Here is a 27,054-nt window from a genome sequence, read left to right on the forward strand (position 1 = left end):
GTGGAACACTGACTTCCAGGTAACTATGACTAGGACTAGGGTATTAAACTCCACACCCACAGTGACACATCTACTCCAATAAGACCACACCCACTTCAACAAGGCCACACCTACTCCAGCAAGGCCACACCTCCTAATAGTGCTACTCTCTTGGCCAAGCATACACAAACCATCATACAAACCATCAAAATTTATTTTCCGACTTTCAAAGTCACAGGTATAGTCTAAAATTTACAGTATTTTGATTTTTTAAAATAAGGGACTTTGTTTACAGCACTTAATTTTTAACTGTTATTTTCTTGGAAACACAAATCCAAGAAAGGAGGTTTTTCTGGACTGGAAGTAAAGAGTAGAGTTCAGCATCTCTGCCAGATCATGACTGCCTCGCACTCAGCATGAGGATTTTGCTGAGTTAGATTGCTTAGGTTTCGAGGGGAGGAGCTGAGCAGACACTCAGGGTGAGAACAGGGCACAAAGTCCTGTAGTCATTCCAGACACTGCTGGTTTACATAAGATTCACCTTCAAACCTCAAGCCCCATGTGGCTGTGTATGCTTTGTTGCCATGCGGCTGTCCAGTGTTTGCCCTGGTCAGCTGCTCAGTGTGTGATTTTGGTGTGAAAAGTCACCCAGTGTATAAATAGTATCAGTCCATTTCTTCAGTTCTCCCCTTCCTGCACACCCTAGTTTTCAAGTACTAGGGTTCACTTTAGTAAGTTATAAACTGCACCGACCTGGTGAAACTATCTTGTTGAATTGTGGTAAACTTGCCTTGTAGAAAACCTTGCGTGTCCTAGAACATTCTTTTTCTTATTTCCTTTATGGTGTGTCTTGGCTGCCTTTTTACCCTCATTCCATGGTTTCCAGGGTCCTGTGTTGTACGGGTTAGTTTGGATTGTACGACAGTGACGGTTGAAAGCACAGTGAGCCTTTTAATTTGCTGACATACCTTTTGTCTTTATGATTACACCTATGGTGAAAAGTTCCTGAAGTGTGGTCAGAAGTGGTAGCACATCCCCTGTAGTTGAGAGATGCCAGGAGGTATCACAGTGTCTTCAGAGTGAGGATGCTTAAGCAGGGCGTGCCACCTCATGCCACAGTTCTGCAGTTCTTTGCCAGTTGAGGCAAATCACTCAGGCATTTATAAGGCCGGTTCGTTTGGGAAATAAGGCCACTGTTTTATTCATTTCATTGTAAAGGTGGATTTGATCTATTTGTCAAATTCATCTGCTCACAGATCCTTTTCAGGTTTGGAAGGGAGAAACCCTCCATTTCTGTTCATTTTCCATTCTCACATCCCATTTCCATCTTGTAGGGTACATGGACGGGGCCTTCATGAGCTGATATTGTAGAAGGCCTTTGCAATAGGTCCTCTCTGGCATGCTCCTCCATTCTCAGTCTTACCATGAACTAGGAGACCACGAGCTCACAGAGGCCTATGCCAGGCACTTATGGCTCAGCTCTTCCTGCCTTCTTTTTCTGTAGAGATTGTAGCAAAATATCCATGGTACAAGTTGATGGTTTCAGATTTTGAAGTGCACAGCCCCGTGGCATCAGGTGCTGGCGTTTCATTGTTGACATCACTTGTCTGCAGAACTCACCTTGTGAATACAATGCTATCCTTACTTCTTAATTTAAAAGCGTTTACAAAGTAGGTACAAGCTTGTTTGTATGATGCTTAGACCCGGCAGTTTAGTTATGTAGTTTTGGGGTAGAGTAGGTAGTCATGAAAACACACATACAACTTAAAACATGTCTATTCTATTCTAGTCTTTGGATATTGGACCCAAATCTTATAGGTGTTTCTAGAGTCCAGGTTGGAATTCATCTCTTCTCCCTACCCCCTCCCTCTCCTTCTCTTCCTCCTTCCCTCCCTCTCTTTCTCTCTCCACCTTCTTTCCTTCCTTCCCTTTTTGTTTCCTGGTTCTGAGGATGAACCGTGGGCTTCCTGTATGCCAACCTTCTAGGCAGCCACTCCCCGCTGAGCTATGTCTCCAGCTAATACAGGTTTTTTGACATCTGCCGATATTTATGGAGCTGGTGTCACACTCAGATGCTAGAAGTATATAAATCAAGAGACTTTGATTTATACATTTTACTAATCAATATCAATAGAATATAATTAACAACGGCAGTGGTTATATTTTAAATACGACAGTAATGAAAATGCTCTCTTGTGATTGGTACTGGCACCTGCTTCCGTGATGCTGCCAAGAGGAATTGCTTTCAGATGTGAATTCCACTATAACCAAAAGAGATCCTTCTCTCTAGGCAAAGAATGGCTATTTCCAGTGACTTGTAAAACATTGTTATTGGAAATGACTCATTAAGTTTCTTATGTATTTTTATTCTATTACATGATTCATAGAAATAAATTATTTTTTCTAGCTGTTTCCTTTGTTCCCATTTTGTGCATTTTATATCTGAATATAAAGGTACCTTTATGAGGTTTTTCTATTTAATTTTATATAAGATATGAAATAATATATCACTGTGTAATGTATAAGTAAATATGTAAGTATATAAAATATAGATTCTTTGAGTGGCTATGTGAAATTAAAATATTTATGGTCAGGAGCATGGATGGAGGCAGGAACTGAAGTGGAGGCCATGGAAGATTGCCGCTCACTGGCTTCCTCCCCATGGGTTTCTCTGTTACTTTTGTTGGAGAACCCAGGAAACCTGCCATGGGGTAGCATCACCCCCATGGACTGGATCAAGGATTACTCAAGGCATGAGGATAGGCCAGTCTGATGCAGACATTGTCTCAGTTCTGTTTCTGTCTTCCCAGATGACCCGAGTTTTCTGACACAATTTAACCAACATAGCTTTGAAGAGAGTGAGGTAGGGCACCAGACGAAGGGTCTTGAAACAGATGCCATCTGTATAGAGTAGGGATATGCATTTGGAGGCTCAGTTTGAGAGAATCACCAGGCAGACACACACTTACACATAGACACATACATACCAAACACAGACATACAACACACACACACAGAAACACTCACCCACTCACCCATCCACTCACCCACTCACTCACTTATCCACTTACCCACTCACCCACCCATTCACCTACTCACTCACCCACTCGTTCACTTACCCACCCACTCACCTACCTACTCACCCACCCACTCACCCACTCATTCACTCACTCTCCTTCTGGACCAGCTGTAGATTTGGTAGAAAGTCAGATTGGATTGGTATCTTTTATAGCACATCATTTCCACACAGAGAGACTTAGTAAAAACAACATGCTGAATGCACAGATCTCATGTATGTTCTTCATGAGAGAGGCCTTAGCCACTTTGGTGAGCAGGCTGTAAAGAAAGATATTTTTGTGGAGCTTAACTTTTGAGTAATGAGTACAAATAGTGTATATGGAAAAAATACTTTCAGTGTGGAGAAAAGACAGATTTGATATCTGTTGTGTTTCATAGTTGCTTGTATATTGATACGAGAGGGAGGCAGTAGAGGAAAATGAGCAGAGGCACTGAGAGCCCAGCAACAGGAAAAGATGTAAACGCATCCAGCTCACTAGTTACTGGTGTGGACTTCTGGGAAAGAGGAGGGACAGCAACATTCTGGAGGCAGAAACTGACGAGGGAGGTTATTTTTATATTTTGCTGTTGGAAATGTGGACTAGTCAAACCCCTTGGAAGGTGATATGACACTAGCTATAAAAATCAAAAATACATATGCCAGTTGACTTAGCACTCCCATTCTTTGGAATTCAGCCTGTAGAAGCATATTCAGCATGGAAAGGTTTCTGTTTATAACAGATAACTGAACATGCAATTTGTGTCTGCCAGTAGGGGAATTATCAAGGAAATATGTATGCACTATAGATCTACATAGTACAATCTTAGGTACCATTAGCAAGACCATAAGACCCTTCAGTGATAAAGCTAATGTGTGGTGTATATGTGTGTATGTGTGTGCGTGTATGTGTGTGTGTGTGTGTGTGTGTGTGTGTGTGTGTGTGAGAGAGAGAGAGAGAGAGAGAGAGAGAGAGAGAGAGAGAATGAGAGAGAATAAAGACATAGACTAGACATGAGGCTTGGACCATCCGGATTGACGAAGGTGGTAGGGGTGTGTGTGTGTGTGTGTGTGTGTTTGTGTGTATGTGTATGAGTGTGTTACTATGTGACTATGAGGAGGGACCTGTGTTTTGAAGCCATAGGGAAAACTGCCTTAAAAACCTGTTCATTTTGTGTGTGGACAAATGTATATAAGCTCCCTGTATGCGTTGGTATGTGTGTGCATGTGTGCATGTGTGCATGTGAGGTCAGAGGTTGATACTGGGTGTCTTCCTTATTCATTGTCACTCTTACCTTTTGAAGCTGGGTTTGTCAGTGAACCTGGAGCTGGTGATTTGGTTAGACTAATTAGCCAGTGAGCCTCAGGGATTCATCTATTCCCTATGCCCCGCAGCGCAGGAGGCATGGATGTGCTCTCCCTCAGGTCTTACATACATGTGGGTTGCTGGGACCCACACTCAGGCCCTCCTGCTTGTGCAGCACATACTTTACTAGTGGAGCCAACTCCCCAGTGCATAGGTATGCCATTTTTAAATTTTATTTTTGAGGTTATACTATAACTACAACATTTCTGCCTTCCCTTTCCTCCTGCGAAAGTCTCCCTTGTAGCCCTGCCCACTCTGTTTCATCAGCTCTTAGTACACGCATTTACACCCCCTCCACATACACATATGCACCCCCTAAATATAAGCTGCTTAGTCTGTTTAGTGTTACATGTGTGTGTATGCTTTTAGTGCTGACCGTTGACACTGGATGACCACTTGTGCTCTGGGTTGGGGAGGCCCCACCTCTTCTGTTCCCAGCTCATAACTCTAAAGTTCAAGTGAACATTGGTGCATTTGATAAAGGACTTATAATTCTATGGTAACAGAGTATAGATCCTTTGGAGACTTAGTCACATGATCCGTCAGGCAGTCCATACTTTTGGGGTTAATTACTTTATATCTGGGAGTTTACATGGAATTTATAACCTAAAAGAAGAAGAGGAAGAAAGGCACTAATGTATGAAGACGTTTTAGATATTTAAAAATTAACACATAACTAAATTTGCATATTGGTGGAGCATTGGTTGGTAATGGAGCCATCAGAGTGCCATTATGAGGTCATTAGGAACTTATCACTGTAGTTTGTAATACAGTGGATGTAAAATCAATTTAAAGTGGCATGTGCAGTCTGAATGTATTTCTGTGTGCTAGAAGGAGACAGGATGAAATGCAGACAGAAAGGCAGGATTATGGTGAAGTGTTTCTGCATTATTTTGACAATAAAATGAGACAAAGTGTTGGCAACATTGAAAGCTAAATTTAGGAAACTGTTATATGTGGGTCGGCAACTCCACACTTTTTTTTTTTTTTTTGGTGTGGGAAGAATGTAAGACAGTTGTAATTATCCTCAGGTGTGTGTACAGTGTTCATATTTGGATTCAAAATTCTCTGGGCTGCTTAGCCTAATGATGTACAGCTTAAGTCCAGAGGTTGGCACCAACCAGGAAAGTTTAACTTGTGTCATTTATTCACTCATTTTATGTTTTACATTTTTACTCTTGAAATCTGCACAAATGTGTGAGGATTAAGTAGCAGAAATCTTTCTGGAGGGGTGTGGGATGAGAGGGAGACCCTGTTTGGGGAGGTGCGGACATCTCCCAGCCCTTCCTGACCCCTCACACTGTGCTGTTTGGGTCCACTGTGTTGCGCTAGGCTGATGAGAGTGTTCAGTGCTTATTTTGTTGGGTTGTCTGGCTGTCCTTGATTTGTACTTGGTTATTAGTCCTGGGGGATTTTGGCAATCTGATTTTCAGCCATTTCTTTATCCTATTCTCAATGCCTTCTCTTTTTGGAATTTTAATTACAGCGTGGTTGATTTTCTAAACACAGGCAGTGAAGCCTGGGAGTAGATGCTTTTTGTTTTCTTTTTCTCCCTTTAAGTACCAGGTGTGTGTGTGTGTGTGTGTGTGCATGTGTCAGCATGTGTGTGCACATGTGTATTTGTGAGCATCTCTTATATGCATTCCTGCATGCCTTCACCTGTATGAGCATGTGTGTATGTGTGTCCGTCTCTTGTATGCATGTGTACACGTGTGTGTGCGCATCTCATGTATGCAGGCCTGTGTGACTTTGCCTATGTGAGCATGTATGTGCACATGCATGTGTGTTGCATCTTTTGTATGCATGTGTGTGTGCCTTTGCCATGAGCATGTGTGTACACATGTATATGTGTGCACATCTCATGTATGCATATATGAGTGCCTTTGCCTGTATGAGCTTGTATGTATACATGTGTGTGTGTACATCTCTCGCATGTGTGTGTACCTTTGCCTGTGTGAACGTATGTATGTGTGTCTGTGTTTCTGCGTGTGTGCGTGCATCTCTTGTATGCATGTATATGTGCCTCTGCCAGTGTGAGCCTGTGTGTGTATGTGTGTGTGCAGCTTTTGTATGTGTATGCTTCAGTTTTGATACACTGAGTTGCTGTGTTTATTTTTCTCCCACTGTGTAAGCTTTATAGATGGCTCCATAATGATTTCTTTTACATTTTGGAATCAGTGACATTTTTTTTTTTTTTTTGCTCTTTCTTAATTTTTCTCTCTTTCTTGTTATTCCTTTTGCATGCTATCTCTCATTCCATTGTATTTTCAAATTGCTTTCATTAAGACGTTTTTTGGGCTGGCAAGAAGGCTTAGGTAAAGGTGCTTGCTGGTGAATTTGATCCCTGGAACCGACATGGTGGAGGAGGAGAACCAGCTCCTGTACTGTTTCTTCTGACCTCCACACTTGTGCTGTGGTACCCATGTGTATGTGTGAGCACACACAGAGAGACCCTGAATATAAACACTGAGTGCTGCTTCATTACAGGACAGGGTGTTGGATTACTGGGATCTGGAGCTACAGGCAGTTGTGAGCCATCATGTAGGTGCTGGGAACTGAACCTGGATCTCTATGAGACCAGCTAGTGCTCTTAACCAGAGCCATCCCCCCGCCCCAGCCCTTTCCATCACTGTTATTTAAAGCTGGAGATAATTTATGTCATGAAATGGGTCTATCTTAACTTTTCTTCTTCCAGATGACTGGTGCTCTGCTCACATTAAAACAGACTCACTGGTCACATTAGAGAACTAGAACCACGTAAGGAAACCCTGCTCACACTCACCTTACTCACAGTCACTTCTCCGTTGTTTATCTGCTTTCCAGTAAAAACTAGAATGTATCCCTTCCCTAACTTTGTAGAACCCTTATGAAGAAGCTGTTGGCTTTGCTATTCCTGTGGCAGATTTCTGCTCACCTTTGTGAATAGACAACAAGCAAAACAAAGCAGAGTCCCATAGAATATAGAAGATTTAAATTACATATTGCTCAATTTCTATAAAATAAAAAGAATGGAATGGCAGACGAATCAGTCATTAAAATTGCTAACAAGAATAATGTTGTTAATTGTGGGCCAACCCTTTAAAAATAGTTTTTTTTTTTGAAAAACTACAAAAACTTCTGGAGAAATTAAAAGTCTCAATTGTCCTATAATTACCAGAAACTGAATCTTCCCACAAAGCAAGCAACAAGCTCCCATGATTTGCTAAGCCAAAGTTATTTTTTTTAACCAAAATTGTAAGAAATAGATTATTCCATTCTGATGCAATTTCTTTTCATTAACAGAAAAAGAGGAATATTTTCTAGCCAGTTCTGAGAGCCCAGCTCAAACCTGATATGTAAACCCCATGAAGACACCATGAGAAATGGAAAGTACAGATGCTTCCTTGTTCCGTGGAGTCTGGAGCTCTTACAGGACAGTCCTGTCACCAGACGGGTCATCCTAGGTGTACTAGGATAGCTCTGTCACATGTTACTCCTGTATGACATAAGCTTAAAGAACAGCTATGTGACAGTCTCACTTGATAAGGAGCATGAATTCCTGGTGATGATGTTTAGCAAGTGAAGGAAGTAGATACCCCTGTTATGCTTAGGAACCAACAAAACTGTTGTCAGCAGGCCTCCTTCCAATATGGGGAAATGTTAGAAGATTCCCTGTAACCAGGAATGGTAAAGTCACACCTGAGTTACCATGGTGTAAAGAGCATTCCCCTACTAAGGATTCTGAAGTCAGGGAGTTGGCTATAGAAAACTTGTTCAGCATTTCAATCCTCAGATGGGGTGATCTGTCGCTGGAGGTGATTTGGTGTCATCTGGAATCATCTGAAATTATGTTCAGTCATTCAAGTCTAGTGATCTGATGCCAGTGGTTGGCAATTAGTCAGAAAGCTTCTCCAAATGGTCTCTGTGTAGGCTTGTGCATTCATTCTGTATTCTGGCATCTGTATTTTAAAGGCAAGAGATACAGAGCAGATGCCAGAGGAGACTCCGTTCCCACACATGGTGGTACTTGGTTGTTTTCCAGCTGGTTACGCTGGCCAAGGTCAGGAGAGAGGACAGTGCTGGTGTCCATTTTTAGAAGGACACATAAGATTGTATTCAGCAAGTACAGCCTACCACAGGGTATCAGAGCATGACCCACGTACATTGACAAGAGTAACAGAACCTGAGGTGGTAGGAGCTGTAACCAGGGAAAGAAAGCTTGTTGTTCAGAGGCAAAAATGATCATTTGCATATAAAATTAGCATGAAAGAATGTAGAGATTCATCATTACCAACAAGAGTTTACCAAAGAAAGTTGGAAGTGAAGCCGTTTGCTGGATAATATAAAAGGAGACACTGGCATGTAGAGCATCAGGAGTGAACCTGACTGGAGATGCACGTAAGTCCTTTAGGGAAAATAACAAACGTCACTTACAAGCCACGGTGTATACCTTAGAGACATGTGCCAGTCTCAGGGTGGGACTGCTCAGTGCTACATTGGTATCATGTCCACCAAAATAATTCTGCAGCTAGAAATACACACACATATTTGTGTTTCAAATAAATGTTGTATGATAAAGATAGTAACATGTTAATGAAGAAAGATGTTAGTTTATAATAAAAGAAATGGGGGGAAACATCCATATTAGATCTTCAGTTTCACTACATGTAAATAATAAGCTATAGTTAGCAATGTTAGCTTCCTTTGCAGTAAGTACACGTATATATCTGAAAATATACAAGACCAAAAAGATTTTAAAAGACTAAAATTGATTATTAAAAAAGAATTTGTTCATCAAAAGCTGCCCTAGAAATGTAAAAACCTAGCTGATAATTTAGAAGATGCTTACAGTACACGGAGTTGACTGTTTGGACTGGTGATGCTGCTCCATGGACACTTACTCACAGCACCTACTGAGCGTCTTGTCTCGGCACATACATCTACACACACTTAAATGTGATAGAAGTTGCTGAAATCAAACTGTGTGCTTGTTGGAGGTGGATGAAGAATGAATGGGTAATGGTTCACTCCTGCAGGAATGGGAGACTGTGGGTGGAGGGGGCAGGGGGGAAGTCCTTAGCACTGAGTATACTGTTGGTTGTGGGAAGGCATTCATCTGTCTGTTGCTGTGACCCATAGTGGCCTTTAACAGGACACATTGGTGTATTTTTGTGTTTAATCATGAGCACTGACATTATGCAGAGTCTTTCTTCCCTTGATGCACAGAGGTGCAGGTCAGACGTTTCGTTGGGAGATTTGGAGCTGAGACTGAAGAGGGCCTAGAAGATCTTTGTCTGTTTTACCTCATCAGTCATCATTCCAAAAGCATCAATTAAAAATATTCTTTGAATTAAGAGTCTAGGAACTGCCCAGTGTAAGGTGATAAGTAAAGGCCGTGGCCTGCTCTCCCTGCGCTACCTCGGGTTTCTTACAGAAATAGGACAAGGGTGTCCTCTAGCAGAGATGGCCATCCTAATCTCACATGAGAGACTTGCAGCGCCATAGGCCCTGTCGTGATCATGTTTATTAGCGCTTCTTCTGCACTTGCATTCACTGGAAATGTAGTGAGTACCAAAGAGAAAAACTAATTCCCAGAGTTGGCAAGGCTGGGGTGTGGCCAATGAGGCTGGTGGCCAATGAGGTGGATAGCCACTGAGGAGTGTGGCCATGGCGGGGGGTGTGGCCAGGGAGGTGGGTGGCCAATGAGGCAGGTGGCCAGCCTTTTCTAGTGACTTCATTTGGTGCTCAGTGACCCGTGTTCAGCAGAGCTGAGACACTCAGTATCCTACACATCCTTCTCTGAAGGCTCTTTCTCTGTTCGACTTTCTGGTTGTCTGCTTTGCTTTTGAGCAGCTTTGATGTCAGAGACATAGTTTATTTGTGTGTAAATACTTGCAGTGTGGGAAAGCGTAGCATGGGAACATAAAAAAATCCAGTTTATTCACTGGTAAAAGGCTATTTTAAAGCTAAAAAGCATTTTTATTTTAAGCATAAAAAGCTATTTTATGCTTGTCTGTAGTTTCTAAGAGAAACAAACTTGCTTTGACTTTGCTAATATTTTGATGAAAATACTAGGTAGATTGGATAGTAACAGTTTGCTTTTCTGCCCATAATTTAAAGTTGTAAAAGGCATTTCTCTGTGAAACAGCAGCCATCTGTGTTTTGTGCTTCCCTACCCTGCCATGTTTCCAGGGGCAGGTGTTGAGATGAGTGTATCTAAACCCCATGCTTATGGTTGCTGTATTGTGATTTTCTCACTGAAGACCTGTCCTTTCTAACAGGGAAGAGGCTGTGACCCTCTTTCCCTAGCCTCTGTCTATGCCCTCCATGGTTACGTGGGGATTTTGGTTCAGCTGTCACTGTTTGCATTATTGCAGTTATATATTCAGGACAGAAGTGGGGGTGTTTACTTTTCTGGCCCAGTGTTGATTTCTGTTTTCTGTTGGCTTTGTATCCACTGATGTAGCTCTAAATGTCTCTCAGGGTTGAAAATTCCACTCATAACATGGAGGCAGTTTACCTGTCTGAGAGATAGATTTCCCAATCTCATGTCTTCTTTCTTGTCTTACACATTTTTTTTTTTTTTGTCTTTCTGTGGCACTGGGGGTTTTGAACCGGGAACCCGGGGTCTTGTGAGTGCTAGGCCACATTCTGCCATCGGCTCATCCCCAGCTCCACAAGCCATTTGTAAGAAGGAAAAACTGTGAAATAAAAGCTCGTGTTGAGACCTCATGGGTGTGGATATGATTTTACTCTTTCCTGAACTCAATGAGTTATTCATCTGGCTGGCTGTAGGACTCTGTTGTGCGCGACATTTTCCCTCTGAGTTTCAGAAGCCCCTCCTCAGTGCCCTCGGCCTTCCGGAGTCTGCTGCATGAAGCCCCCCTGCTTGTATGGAGCCTCACCTTCTGGAGGCCCGCCGTAGTCTTATAAAAGGAAGTTTTTTTTCTTTTGAATTACTTTGCTGGTGATTTCTGAGTTCTCTGTGTTTTTCATTGAAGTCCCAGTGATTAGATGTTGTGTGTAGCTTGATCTGAAACTTCCTTATATTTCACTCGTTCTCCATTTTCTTGTATATGCTTTATCTAATTTAAATGTCTAAGGCCTTCCGGTCTTACCTTCTCCCTCTCCCCCTCTTCCCTCGTAAGCGTAGGATATCCTGTTGTTAGTTCAGTGGTGTATGTCCTGCTGTTGGCTCTCCGAGGATACTGTGTGTTTAGGACTTGCTCTTTCTTCCATTGTTTGTGGCATGGTTGTCTCGTCTCTATGTCCTAGCTGTTACTCCCAAGTATCCTGGGAATCCTGTTCATAAGGGGTTTTCCTGTTGTGAAGAGACACCCTGACCATGGAAACTCCTTAATAAGAGTTTCTTTTATAAGAAAATATTTAACTGGGGGCTGGCTTACAGTGCAGATGTGTAGTTCATTCTGGTCATGGCAGAAAGCATGGTAGTGTGCTGGAGAGGGGCTGAGAGTTGTACTTCTGGATCCTCGGGCACCTGGAAGGAAGAGTAACCCTGGGCCTGGGTTGAGCTTTTGAAACCTTAAAGCCCACCCCTGGTGACACACTTACTCCAACAAGGCCACACCTCCTAGTTGTCCCCTCCCTATGAGCCTATGTAGACCATTTCCATCCAAAACACCACAGTCTGTGAGACGGAGGCACTGACGGTGAATGGTGAATGTATGCAGACAGAGTATGTAGGGCCAGGCTCCTTTCCAAGCATTTCATTTCTATTTTAGCATATTTACTCTCTTCAGTGAGCTCTGGAGTAACAAAAATGTTTAGGTTACATGTCCACTGTAACATAGTACATGTCAGACCTGGAATTTGAACCCGGGCAGCTGGATGCCACTCTTCCTTCCTTTTAGCCTTTATGCCAGTCTGTCCCTTAATGAACTCAGGAGCTAATGGGAAACACAGTGCATCTGGGTACTGTTTATTGGAGTAGTACCCGAAAGCCCAGAGAAGCAAGAGGAGCAATCTCACTTGAGCTGGAGTTTACTCAGCTGCAATGGTGAAATTGGACAGTGCTCTCTGCTCCATGGGCTGTGCTCCCTGCACTGTGGGCAGTGCTCTCTGCTCTGTGGGCTGTGCTCCCTGCTCTGTGGGCAGTGCTCCCTGCTCTGCAAGCTGTGCTCCCGGCTCTGCAGCCTGTGCTCTCTGCTCCATGGGCTGTACTCCCTGCTCTACGGGCTGTGCTCCTTGCTCCATGGGCTATGCTCCCTGCTCTGCAGGCTGTACTCCCTGCTCTACGGGCTGTGCTCCCTGCTCTACGGGCTGTGCTCCTTGCTCCATGGGCTGTGCCCCCTGCTCTCAGATCTCTGTCATGGGGCAAAGAGCTAGAAGTGATTGGCTGTGTGGATTTTGGGAGGGAATTGGGGTACAGTCCTGATTCTGGTTGTATTTTTTAGTCTCACCTTTACCCAACTGCTAGTCGCCCATTCTTGAGCCTGCTATGGATTCCATGAGGGAAATAGGCTGAGCTTCCTTCACTCACGTATCCCCACACTTGCTTTGTACTTTTCTCCGTTGCCTTATTTTTTTTGTTTAAACCTTGTTTGTATTCAGGAGCAAGTAGAAGAATATTAATCTAACTTTATTTTTTTGTCATTTTTAAGAAGACTTTTCAGTGGAAACTTTAAAATATATGTTCAAAAGTTAAATTTAAAATTTAAAATCTGAGATTTCTATCCAGTCCCTTTAGTCTGTCTCAAAGGTCTCCGTACTTGAAGTGTGCCCTGGTATTCCCAGTAGATGGGTCCTCTTTGGAGTCATTCCCCCAACACTAGATAGTCCTCTCCTCAGGAGTTCTCATATTGTTTGCATTTGTGTGCTTTCTTCCACACCACAGCAGACCTTCCTCTGGAGAATGGAGACTGGCAGCTGTGGAGTGGCTCCTGAGGGTGTGTCACGCTCCCTGTGTCCATGTCTCACTTTCTCTTCTAGGTTTTCCTAACCAGCTCTGTCGTCAGTACTGAAGATGGCAGAGTAGAGAGGTAAAATAAAACAGCAACAGGCAGGCTAGTTTACGTAAGGAGGTTGGGACTGCTGAACCTAGGTACTATGAAAAGCTTTAGTCTGGGTCCCTAAGCCGGCAGAATGTAGCTCTGAGCGGATAGTCCCACCCTTCCCGCATCAACCCACATTGTGACTTAGATGCTACGGTGTTGGCACATTCTGGTAACGGATGCGAGTCTCACAGCTGTAACACACAATTGCAGAAATGCTCTGCAGAGCCTTACCAGAGTCGCCTCTGGTACAGCTGAGGTCCAGGTGTTTTCAAGCGAGAGTCCATCAGGAAGCACCTTTGCAGTACTTCCTCTTTAATAATTAAACTTCAGCTCTTGAATGTTGTAAATTAATTTTCTTTTTGTATGTATGTTGTGGGCTGCATGTTTACATGTTCTGGTGTATGTAGGGGGTATGGAAGCCTAAAGTAAATGTTGGGCATCATGTTTGATCACTCTGTATTTTGAGGTAAAGCCAGAGCTGGGTGATTCTGACTAGTCTAGCTGGCCACCTTGCCCCAGGACACCCTCTGCTCCCAAGTTTTGGGACTACAGAAGAATTTTTATATATGTTTGGTTTCTATGTGGATTCTGGGGATGTAAACAATGGTTCATATACTTGTGTGGCAAATGCCTTATCTACTGAGCCATTTCTCTGGCCCCTGTAACATTAAGTTATAAAAAACCAGTGCTGTTGAGGTCATGCATGGTGGCTTAAGCCTTTAATTCCAGCACTCAGGAGGCAGAGGCAGAAAGATCTCTGTGAATTTGAAGATAGCCTGGTCTACATAGCAAGTTCCAGGCCAGCCAGGGCTAAATAGTGAGACCCTATTTCAAAAAAAAAAAAAAAAAAAAACCCACATCCTCTCCCCCACCCCAAAGTGTACACACAATCAGCAGCAAAAAAAATCTGTTGTCTTTTCGTCTCTTAAATATATAGACGGAAACTATCATAGGACTCGAATCTAAATTATTTGTAGAAAGGCTTTAAAATAACATTTCTGAAGCACCATCTCTTAAGCTGTCCAGGGCACGTTTGTTTGTTGACAGTATAGAGGAGGAGCTCAGCCGTGTCTCACTTGGCTGTAGGACTTGCTGGAACTGAGAGCATTGGTGTCACCACTCTGCTGTTGTGCACAGCTCAATCAGAACTTAGGCATCTGCTTTCTTACCACAGGTGAACAAGTTGTGTGCTTGTGTTGTCTGCTTGCTGGCACCCTCCCCATCCTGTGTCAGGATGTGCCTTGTGAAAACACGGGAGATTCAACTCTGAAAAAACTCTATGCCTTTGAAACAAACACCACTCACAGAGTATAGCAGGGTTCACAGATGCTAAAATTAGTAATTGAGACTGGAGGTTGTGGTACCCATGTGGAAGGACAGCATGGTGTTTACAGCTTGACTGTAAGTTTTAGGATACATAGCGTCTTTCCCCATAGTTTCTTCCCAACAGATGCAATCATAGCAGAATTCTCTTCAGTCAAGACACAATGATGTGACTTCATTTTAGAATAACTACCATTGACGGTTCCTGGAAGTACAGTTTATATTTTCTATAAAATTTAAGTAGCTTCATAGAGATGGCTAGCTTAGGTTTAATTTCTAAATTTGTAAACAGAAGTACATCTTTTGAGGAGTGTCACCAGACTGAGTGAGCAGTGACAGACCTTCTGTGTTAGCAGTTCTAGTAACTCAGTGGTATTTATAAGATCAGTATCTTATTTCCATCCATACACATTTTTTGTACCTTCTACGTTTTGTACAAATAAATTTGCTTGGCCTAGTGAAAACAATCTGTGATTCGTGCATTTTTTTTGCTGTTACTTTTGTGAAGTGTGTGGTGTTTTCTTGATGGAGGTGTTGTTATGTGTTTCCCAAGACATGGAACATGACTGTTGGAGACCTGGAGCCAGGGCTGCTCCACTGTATGCGAGGCTTCTGCTTTCCCGTCCTCAGCTGCAGGGAAAGAAGGTTAACACACACCACTGCTGTCCCTTCCCCTTCCCAGGCTGTCCCTTCATTGCTGCTTCAGTTTTAGTTAGTGCTGAGGCCATGACACAGCGCATGCCCTGCTGAAGCTTGTCTCTCTCCTACCTTGAGAGCGAGGGCGTGAGCAATCCTGGATATTCTCATGTTTTTGCCTTGTCTCATGAACACACAGCTTGATTTACCTTGATCAGCCCAGTAACTTGCTCCACATTTTTCCAAAAGTGCAAAGCAGTTTTAGCTAAAAATACACATATCAAATGCTCCAGAAGTCGTGGCCACAGCTCAAAAATGCTGATCAATTTTGAAAATCTAACTCAGCCCGGCCATGAAACCGAGGGAAGAACCTTTGTGGTGGGGACAGATTTCCAAAAATTCACCACAGTCCTGTTCTTAGCTGGAGTTTGTGCTGATGTTGCCAGACAGCTGAGGGGTAGATGCAGAAAGCAGGAAGCATTACTGATGGGGCCCTAGCGCCACTTTGGGAAAAGCAAATTAAAATGTAAAAGAATATTTTTCCACTCTTGGAGTCTCAACAGAAAATGGCAAAATACATGGTTACTGAAAAATTCCCAGAAATTGCTAATTTTGTCAGAAAGTAAAAACCAATTACCAGCTGTTTTTTTAAATGATAAAATGGACACGTACAGTTTAAGAAAGCCTAATAACTTCATAATCCGGATGGAGTAGTTTTAATTTACAACTCACAATCCTCCTTTAAGTCAAGGGCATGTTGTGATGCAGGTGGCTCATCTCAGCTGTTCTGTGTTTCAGGTGCTGCTTACAGAATGGATGACGACGACTTTGGTGGCTTTGAGGTAGGTGCTTTCTGTTGCTAACTCAGGGTAACAGTGAACTGTTAGAAAAGTGTTTACTTTTGTTGTTTTCTCGATCTGTTCTTCCTGTGTGCATCTTGTGCGCTGATGCATGTGTGTGGGTATCTAGAGGCCAGAGGACAACCTCTTATGCCTCATATTTGGACCTGTTCACTTTTTTTTTTTTTTTGTGGGGGTTGGGACAAGGTTTTTCACTGGCCTGGAACTTATCAAGTAGGCTGTGTTGGCTGGCCAGTCAGCCTCAGATTGGCTTTCCTAGCCCTGGGATTACAAATGCACGCCACCATTGCCCAGATTTTTAAAAGTGGGTCCCAGTGAATAAATTCTTGTCCTGTGTTGTCAAGGCAAACAGTTTACCAACTGAGCTGTTGACCCTACCCACAGGATCTATTCCGAACCACTTCGATGTAACTCTGAAACAGAGATTGAAATCAAGGAAAATTAAGAACTATCATCCATCTAGACATTGAGGTAGATTGCTATTGAAGCCTCAATCTCGACGCCGCAGGAATGGTTTACTTTGGGCAGTTTATTATGGCTGGTGAAGCATCAGGGGGCGTTTGTGAGACTGTCAGCGTTGGATGGGGCTGAGGGCACATCTTTAGAAAATGCGTGTGCACTGAGAGATGGAGTTAGACACAGTTCCCACCTGTGATGATACTTGTGTGCTGTCACAGTGTTCTCTCAGGCTTGGTTGGCATTCTGGAAGTGCCATTGTTAGCTGCAAATGCAGTCTTTCCTCTGTCCTTGCCAATGTGTGCTCACTTTATTGAAATATTTTATAACCCAGCTATTTTTATGGAGCCAGTATAGTCTTGCAGGAAAATCTCTGGATTAAGAGTTGGGATGCCAGGGCTCAAGCCCCGGAGCCACACGCAGTGCTCAGGAGGACTTTCTCTTTCCTTCTCCTCCTTTTTTTTTTTTTTTTTCTTTTAGATGTTCATCTAGTTGGGATTTGGTAAACAGTTAGGGAGCGTAATTAATGTTAGTAGGAGAAGCAGGGCATTACTCAAGGAGAAATAATGTGTTTCTTTTTAGCAGCAGGTCATGTTCTGACTGTCTTTCATAGCTGTCAGTGTACAGGGAGCCAGTGTGGTCATACATGTTCTCCATGTGCAGGCAATTGTTACAGACACACATGTTTTCCATGTGCAGGCAGTTGCTATAGACACACATGTTCTCCATGTGCAGGCAGTTGCTGCAGACACACATGTTCTCCATGTGCAGGCAATTGTTACAGACACACATGTTCTTCATGTGCAGGCAGTTGCTACAGACACACATGTTCTTCATGTGCAGGCAGTTGCTACAGACACACATGTTCTCCATGTGCAGGCAGTTGCTATAGACACACATATTCTCCATGTGCAGGCAGTTGCTGCAGACACACATGTTCTTCATGTGCAGGCAACTACTACAGACACACATGTTCTCCATGTGCAGGCAGTTGCTGCAGACACACATGTTCTTCATGTGCAGGCAGTTGCTACAGACACACATGTTCTCCATGTGCAGGCAACTACTACAGACACACATGTTCTCCATGTACAAGCAGCTACTGCAGACTCACATGTTCTCCATGTGCAGGCAACTACTACAGACACACATGTTCTCCATGTGCAGGCAGTTGCTACAGACACACATGTTCTCCATGTGCAGGCAGTTGCTACAGACACACATGTTCTCCATGTGCAGGCAGTTGCTACAGACACACATGTTCTCCATGTATAGGCAGTTGCTACAGACACACATGTTCTCCATGTGCAGGCAGTTGCTACAGACACACATGTTCTCCATGTGCAGGCAGTTGCTGCAGACACACATGTTCTTCATGTGCAGGCAGTTGCTACAGACACACATGTTCTCCATGTGCAGGCAGTTGCTACAGACACACATGTTCTCCATGTATAGGCAGGCAGTCAGTGTTGACATACATGTATTCTACATTTCATCCAAAAATGTTTTTCAAAGCTCATTTGGAACTTTTTCATGTTACTGAAATGAAACATTTAAAAATTTGTGAAAATTCCATTGACATTGATGTCAAGATGAGTTTCATACTGTCACATGGCTTGCAGTAGTGTTTGAAAGCTGCTATTTAAGGGCCCCATTCAAGCCTGTTCTTGTGTCTCTAAACCATCACAAATCCATAGGAAAGCCACAGTTGGTGTGCTTTCACAAGTGACTTCTGAGTCCAGCATCTCTTCAGAATGTGGTTGGTCCTTTCCACACCGGATCCTGCACTGACCAGCATGACGGCTCCACGGCACTCACCTGCTTCCTTTTCAGTTCTGTTGTGGAGGAGTGGAAGGTCTGTCTTGTGTTTAAGCACAGTGTGCTCATCTCCACAGCTAGTGGGCAGCACAGCCTCATCCTCTGCAGTCTGTGCCCTTTGACTCCTTGTTTGATGACTCTGTGCACAATAGGAATTACCGTTGTGAAGTTGTCGCTCTGATTTCGTAGCGATCTTGCTTCAGCAGTTACCTGAGAGACAGAGAACTTCTGCAGTTCTCTAATGCTTGATGCTCGTGAATCCAGAGTAGATTATTGAAGAAGTCAGGTCAATGCTCGGTCACTCAGAGTAGTCTCTAAGACTTACGCTAATAAATGACCTTTTAAAATAAAACATTAGCTCAGTCTCTTTTTAAAGAAAAAATTTACATAGATGAATAAAGGTTATGGTGAGTTAAATTAGAATAGTTGAATAAAGCTCACAAGTGGAAGCATGAAATACACATCTGATTGACAGAAGGTTATTGGGATAAGCAAGGGAATTGCTTACCTAAGAACTGGGGCCTGGGCACTGTCGGCTGAGGGCAGTGCAGGGGTGGGCAGTGGGTATGGGTGGCAGTGGGCTGTCCAGAGGGAGTGTGAGTGAGAGGCATGGCACAGGAGTGCCTGTGAGGCTGAGTGTGTGACAACTTGTGCAAAGTCACAGGAGTACCTGCGGGGCTGAGTGTGAGACAACTTGTGCAAAGTTCAGCTCTTTGGGTCTTTTCAGGTCATCTTGCCTTGTCTTCCAGGCCGCAGAGACCTTTGATGGTGAGCAAGGTGGGAACCAAGCAGTGTCCCCAGCCGTCCCCTGGGCCACCTTTCCTGCAGGTACTACCTTCTAGTCACAGGATTCTTTTTTCTCAGTGTAACACGTTTTTGTTGTTTTTAAAACCCACTTTTCTCTCTCTTTTTTTTTAAGTTTACTTTTTTTTTCTGACCTGAAAAATGTAGTGTTTTCAGTTCACTCTGAATCAAATTTTCCCTTTTTCAAATCATGAAGTGCATTGCACACTTTATGCTACTGTGAGGTTGCTTGTAAAAGGAGATTGTTAAGGGTGAGGAAACATTAAGTACAACACATATTGTTCAAATTTCTTGGTCTAGGAAGGTGTCAAGAAGGTCGTCTGTGCATGGCGTACCCCAGGCCACATCTAAAATGACTTATTATTTAAATGCAGACGTTTTTAAATAGTAAAATCAGAAGTATTACAAATTAAAAATAATAGTTGGCCAATAAATATTTTCAAAAAGTGTTCAGTATCTTACCCATCTTGGGATGCACATAACATCACTCATAGACTTCCTCATATCCCTGTCAGAGTGCCTGCATCTAGGAAACAGTGACATAGAGTGCTGGAGGGGGCTAAGGAAAGAGGAGCTCTCACCCAGAGCTGATGGGAAAACACCCAGTTCTACCACTGGGCACATGCCTAACGGGGCCAGCATCTCACTACAGAGATGCCTGCACAGCCATGTTCAATGCTACTCCTGGCAAAAGCAAGGAAAAGGAATCAATGTAGATGCTGTCAATAGATATGAAAGCATATACCCATACACATTGGGATTTGATCAGTTATTTTAAAAATGGAGTTACAAAGTTTATAGGAGGTGAATGGACCTGGAAAGTAGGAAGTGAGTCGAGCCAGGCTCAGACAGTCCAGCATGTATTCTGTCATACGTGCATCTCAGCTTCTGATTCACATATGTGCATGCACCTGGGACTGAGGAGCGTCATGGAGGGAACTGGAAGGAAGAGTGGTCAAGAGGGTCATGGAGCCCCATGTGATCTGATAGTGGGGAGGGATGAGCTTGTGCCTGGGTGGAGCAGGCAGTGCAGGGTTGGGGGGTTGGAGGAGAGGGTCAACCAAAATCCTCCTCATAAGTATGGAAATACCATAAGGAAAGGTGCCACTTTTCATGTTAAAAAAGAAAGAAAAGAAAATGACAAAAAAACCATATGTATAGGGAAAATAATTCTCAGGCTAGTTTTGTCTTCTGGCATTCTTGTCTGCACTCTCCTACCCCCTCAACATTCCGACTTCTGGTTTTAAATGTTTCTTGCATTAGTATTTCCTTTCCCAGGAAGATTTCCAGGTTCTTCCCTCATGTCTCAGTCCACCCATTATCAAACTTTGAATGTTTGACACTTCAATTGTGTGGAGTTAGGCATCTTGTTTGCTGTATGATGAGTATATCTTTCTCATTTTAAGATTTCTTTTTTATGTGTATGCCGTCTCTACATGTATGTTTATGCATGTGCATGCTGGTGCCCTTGGGGAGTAGAAAAGGATGCCAGGTTTCCTGGTGTTGCGGTTTCAGACAGTCCTGTAGAAGACTGGCAAGTGCTCTTAATCCCAGAGCTTCTCTATCCTCCTTGTGATTCTGCACTAAGTGCTATGTGTAGGGTATGGATGCTCTCAGTACACACTCACAGTTGTGTGGACTAGTAGCCAGATCATTGTGTGTTTTGGATGGCCATGAGAATCAGTAGGAAGAGTCAGTGGGATCCTTGCATTTATCCAGTGGCTCAAGGTGCCTCTGCTGTCAGCTCTTTATCAGAAGGTGGGCTGTCAGCCATGCTCTTTCTGTTAAGCAGATGAGGAAATTATGACTTAGGAACGTTGTGTAGTTTGTTAGAGATGGGGTGTATAGGGATGCCATCTGTTCTCTCTAGACTTCCTGACCATTGTTCCTTTTCAGTAGCTCAAGCATCTGAAAATCTGTCAGCAGGAAAACCTGAAAGGATGTGGTCATGACACAAGGGTGGAGTTGAGTTTTGAGGATCAAGCCTTGGTTCTGATAGAATGTGGCTCTGAGCAGAAAGAGCAGGGTGGGTTGGATTTCCGACAGTGTGACCCTGTGGAATCTCCTCAGCCTATGTATCTGAGGAGCCAGAAACCCATGGGAAAGCTCAGAGCTGGAGTTCCTGGCTGGGAAGGTTTCCTGTTGATGGCAGTAGTTGTGTTTGTATGAGATACCAGGCAGGGATAATGGAGTAGATATGAGGAAAGAGGAACTCTTGTCCACTGCTACTGGGAACACAATCTCCTGAAGTCAGTTGAAGGTTTCTCAAAAAAGTTAAAATGGAACCACCATATTCCCCAACTCTACCACTTCTGGGCACATGCCTCAAGGCATTTACAGAGAAACACTCTATCATCCATTGTCAATGCTACTCTCCTCAAGGACAAGGTGAAGATGTTGTGTAATGATGTAAAGACCATGTGTTACAGATATGGGTTAGTTTGGATGGTCACAGTCAGTGAATGGAAGCAGTAGGACAGGCAGAGTTCTGTGAGGTGAAGCAGAGGGGCTCCTTCAGTGCCTAGGTATGAGAGGCAGTTCCCAAGAAGCTCATTACTGGTGGCAGGCTGTGTGTAGGCCAGCGAGCCAGCAACTTCTTTCATCTCGTGTCTCTCTCCTTCCTTCATGTCCCCCCAAAATCTCAGATCTGACGATGGTGTTCTTCTGGGTTTCCTTATGGGTTTGCAGAAATGGATGGTAGCAGGCCTGGCTAAGCTGGCCTTGAAGCCATGGCCGTCTGTCTGTCTCCTCTTCTTCGTACAGCAGCTGTCTTCCTCTGGCTGCTGTATTCAGGTAGGTTGATCCAGGATCCAGGATTTATCTGGTCTAGGTGGAGATCATTTCCAGGATGGTGATGTGAACTGGTTACTAGGCATGACAGTCCCTTCTACACTGTGCCTGTCTCTCTTCTCTACAGAAAATAAGTTTTGAAGGACATATCAAGGATATTTGGAAGATAGTTCAAACATTCTGTTTAAGTATTTTGGGGAATATGGAGAGGTTAATATTTAGAGTCAGGATATGAATTATGTGAAGCAGCGAGCATAAGAGTATTGTAGTGAGAGCACAGCTTCAAGACAAGCATGGGGTAGCTGTGGAGCTGGTCTCTCCTCACATCCTCCCTGGTTCTCCTGTATGACAGAAACAGCACACGGAGGTCTCATTTTAATTCACTACAAGTCTATTTTTTATACTTTACTTAATTTTTCTACCACTTTTTCTGAGGGAAAATAGTTTTAGGATTTGTGTGGTAGATAATACAACAACATTCGGGATGGCTGCTCATAGGAGTATAAATTTTAGAAAAGTAACTTAAAATCTTGTCACTAAGAAATCATGTTTTGAATTTGTTGGAAAATAATTCTCTTTGTAATGTCTATAAAAGGAGCACCCTTCCCTTATTCTCCTGAAATTTATGGGTGTCTGCTGATAGACACATGCATGTAACATGCACATGTGAGTATGAAAGCTTGTGCACATGTGGAGCCCTGGCATATGGAGTGTGCCCTGACCTGCTCCCGCATGGCGATGTCCTCCATGCACTTGCTTTACCCTTCCATGCCCTTTGTGTCCCCTGAGTCCCTAGTCTGTGTTCTTGTGAAACAAGGAAGGATTCATCTTGACTTTTATCAGTTCTTAATACCCTTGGTTTGTAGTCCATAGGCTATTATTATTATTATTATTATTTATTGTTCCTCTTTTTGCAACAGACCCAGAATTTCAGAATCCCCATACAGTTTAGGTTGTCTGTGTGTTCACCGTTGACTCAGTCCTTTGCCATAGATTCAGAAGGCTCTTCAGTGTCAGACACAAGTCCTGTGAGTTCCACCAACTGACTGTGGAAGCTGCTACTTAGGATGCCATGCACTTCTCCCATGGGCATGCCTTGTACACAGTGTTAGCATCACTGTGGGCAAGCCTTGTACATGCAGTGTTAGCATCACACTCTGATAGTAGTTGCCTGTGTTGAACACTGGGTCAGGCTGTTATACAGCCGTTTTGTACACTGTGGGTGGCACAGTTTTAAGAGGCAAGACTGTTCACTTTCTGCTTTTGACTATACAGATATAAGTTGTGTAGAAGGCGAGGTGGGAGGCATAAACCTTGAATGCTGTCCTTTCCAATAGTGCTTCTGAGCTCCTTGTAGCTCTGCACAGACCACATTAGAACTCAGTGACCATCAAAGGAAACACAAGTGGTCCAGATAGATACTTTAATCCAAATTAGCTCCTTCAAAACAGCTTATAAAGAGGGCAGACTAAACTGTCTGTCACAGGCCAGCCCTGCAGAAGGAATAATGGGAATTGGACCAGCAGATGCTGAAGCAAGTGACTTAGATGTGGTTCCTTCGCATCTGGAGCTATTTGCATACGAAGCCAACAGGAGAGTTCAAACATTCCTCCTAAGACCTTGGCAGAGGGGAACCTGGAAGACAGATGCCTGTTTGATTTCATGGCTCAGTCTTTCCGCTCTCCATTCTCCTGGCCAGGACATCCTAGGACAGCAAAGTGGTCGTTTATTAATTGCCATCCCTCTCACCACTAGCCCTACTGTCCAGGGGGATCTGAGGGACGCATGTTGAGGGCTCAGGACCTGAGTCCACACACTGTTTTGTATGCGGCTTGTAGGTTTGCACGTGGTAGTAAAAACACAAGATTCATGGATCTGATCCGAATCTGTGGTAAGATTGCAAAGTGCCGTTCTACTCGCTCGCATACCTGTGCCTTGCAGGCAGTGTGACTGGCTGGCATGAAGGCGTTTTAAAGAGACACCGACTGTGTCTTAGTCCGTCTCTTAGTCCGACCGTGAGAATGGTGAAGTAATGGGCTCTGAAGAAATGAGCATTTCCCAGGAACTTCATGCTGAGAGGAGGGGAAAGGGGCGGTGTTGTTTCCTGGAACAAAATTTTACACAGTTCTAATAACTTGTCATACCAACTGACAGATGAAACCCGGAGCCCAAATAGTGGCAGGCAGTGCTAGGCAGAGTCACCCCTTGACCAGGACTGCAGGGATGTGCATTTCACCCTCACATTAAACTTTGTCCCTCGTCCAAATGTGGCCCTATTGAATAAATCCCTCTTTTCTCCTTTACACTTTTAATTTGGCCCTTTTGATTGACTTATTGAGGATAAGTGTCTGGACATCTGGACATGACTTAGAGGGACTGGTGTTGGCCCCCAGATTCGATGGCAGCAGAGTGTTAACATTTAAAACTTTCTCTGCACCCTGCCTATTATCCATTAAGACATTTTGTTAGGTCAGACATTGGGTTTTACTTTTATTTTGTGTGTGTTTATGTGTGTGTGTTGCCTACATGTATGTCAGTGTACCGATGGCATGCGTTTGTGGTACAGGCAAGGAAGGAGCCTTTAGATCCCTTGGGACTGGAATGTGGGTGCTGGGTCCTCTGGAAGAGCAGCCAGGGCTCTTAAACCTCTGAGTCTTCTCCCCAGCCCTGGGGGTGTCATTGTAGTGCTATGATTGCACTACTTGAGTGAAGGTTGTTCTGCAGCTTCCTTTTGCTACTTCATGCATTTTCTCCTCAGGCCAAGGCTGATCACATACCCTTTCTGCTTTTGAAGGTCACGGCCAGTCTCTTTAAATGGAACCGAGGATGACAGCTCTGTAGAGCTCTGAGTTGTTACTTGAGCAACACACATTGGTCTTTTGTGGGCTCTTAGTAGGATTTGGAGTTCACATCTTTGCTAACACACACACTAAGAATTACATGATGGTGCAGTTGTGACTTTGAGGACATGTTGTTCCCCAGTGCAGCTCAAGTCAAACTGGTGACCACAGTTACCCTAGTGTTGTTGCTTTCCCCAGCTGTGACAAATACCACAACCAAAAGGAACTTGGGGAGGAAAAGGTTGTTTGGCTTATGGTGGTAACCCATCACCGAGAGAAGTCAGGGCATGAACTTGATGCAGGAACTGAAGCAGAGGCCAAGGAGGAAAGGGGCTTACTGATTTGCTCCCAAGGGTTCAGGTACTCTTTAGCTATTATTATATGCAAAATTGGGTGGCAGTGCCCATAGTGGGCTGGTCCTCCTGCATAGGTTAGCAATTATGAAAATGCTCCCAAGTCAGGTCAAGGGAGGGAATTCCCTTCCCCCATCAAGGCTCCCTCTTCCAGGTGTGTCGGGTTGACAGCTGAGGCTTACTACAGCAGGCACCCTTTGTCTCCCGTCACCCATGGTGTCTCTGAAGTTCTGTAGCCAGTGTGTAAGCTGAAATGCAGGTGATCTTTAAGGATACTTTCTGACTCTGAGTTCTGAACTTAGCATTTTATTTTTTTCTGGCTACAGCTCTGTAATTTGCAAAGCTTACTCTAGATGAATTGTGGTGCCTGGACCAAGTGATGGAGCACTGATGTCACAATTACATTTGTTTCAGACAGATAAACACTTAAAATACAAGTGATATCATAGAGGAAGTTTCTAATAACTTATGAGAAGTTGTTCCTGTTTTATTTTTCACATTTGGTCTAAAGTTGGTGTTATGGATTTCAGAGACCGGCACCGGCCATTGCAGCAGACAGAAGAGTGTCCTTCTTTTTCTTTGTTCCTAGCATGCTAGCATTGACCTCATACAAGCCTAGCTATCTATAGGAGCGGTACGTTTTCTGTAGTGGGAATTCTTAAGGTGTAAGGTGGAGAGGAGAAGGCAGTGTGAGGCTGGCTGTCTGGCACACCTCTGGCAGAGGGCCTGTGATGGCTATTCTTTATTGTCTACTAGACTACATGTAGAATGAATTATAATCTAGAAATAATAATACCTGTGATACCTGTGTGGTGTGGTATGTATGTATGTATTTTGCTTGGTTTGAAGTGAGCTGATCCAATTCTAGTCAAGACTTTTGTGGTAGGAAGATACACACTGTAATCCATATCTTGAGACAGACTCAGTTTGCTGGGAGCCCATGTAAGGACATGGAAGAAGGAAGCCTTTGCTCTCTGCCTGCTTGATCTCCGCTTTGCTAGCAAGTCCATTCCTTTGCTGGCATTATAACCTACTTCTTTGGGATTCCAGCATCTACTGAAGGCTGATGAGACATCCAGCCCTGTGGCCTGCGCAACTACTAGATTTTATCATAGACTTTCTGTTTACAGGCAGCCTTTGTTGGATTAGCTGGTAGTCAGCCTGTAAGTCATTCTCATAAATCTCACATACGTTTTTTTTTCTTTTCATAAGTTCTGCTTCTCTAGAGAACCCTAACAAATACAGGGCTCCAACTGGCCATTGTCCTTCGTGTATGTCATCCTTGCTAATTGGGTTTAAATCAACTCTTACTTTGTGCTGCAGAGTTAAGTTTCATTGTCTCCTTCAGAGGACTGTGTGATTTCAGTGTATCGGAGTTTGCTGTTTGCTCTTCTGTACTTCTGGCCTTTCCACTGGAGAGTTGGCTTTATTTCTTGAGTTTCTGGAATCCTGTACTCCCTCCATGTCTCCTCAGTATGGTTATCTGTCCTGCATCCCATGTCTCCTCTGTGGCTAATGTGTCACACACCCTGCCTGCTCTGTGGCTGCCCAGCATCCTATCAGTACACCAGCTCAGTGTGAGAAAAGCCCCTGCTTTTCTCCACTCCTGGTCACTGCCCGAGCAAAGCCACTACCATGCTGTTTCTGTGTGAGTATGTTCACTTCTTGTGCCTGCACTAGTCTCCAGTGAGAACCCAGTAGGCTGGGTTGGAGCTGTCAATGTTGTTTGTTGTTTGTGGAATTTTATTTTAAGTTTTTTTCTTTCCTCTCATTTTTGTGGA

The 27,054-nt window shown here is 43.7% G+C and overlaps 1 protein-coding gene across 5 annotated transcripts in view; it reads left to right on the plus strand.

Moving 5' to 3' along the window:
* The window catches only part of Ccdc91 (coiled-coil domain containing 91), a 148,453-nt gene that overhangs the window by 19,690 nt on the left and 101,709 nt on the right, over positions 1-27,054 (plus strand). For 3 of the 5 annotated variants that reach the window (XM_034512084.2, XM_034512081.2, XM_076940909.1), the window contains 2 exons: positions 16,151-16,194; positions 19,236-19,314. Coding sequence is in view for 4 of the 5 variants with exons in the window: in XM_034512081.2 (XP_034367972.1) it covers positions 16,165-16,194; positions 19,236-19,314 (109 nt within the window). In the remaining variant the exon portion in view is untranslated. The remainder of the gene's footprint in view (positions 1-16,150; positions 16,195-19,235; positions 19,315-27,054) is intronic. The other 2 variants (XM_076940910.1, XM_076940911.1) reach the window with 1 other exon arrangement.

This window comes from Arvicanthis niloticus, chromosome 9, assembly GCF_011762505.2.
Source record: "Arvicanthis niloticus isolate mArvNil1 chromosome 9, mArvNil1.pat.X, whole genome shotgun sequence".
NCBI lineage: Eukaryota > Metazoa > Chordata > Mammalia > Rodentia > Muridae > Arvicanthis > Arvicanthis niloticus.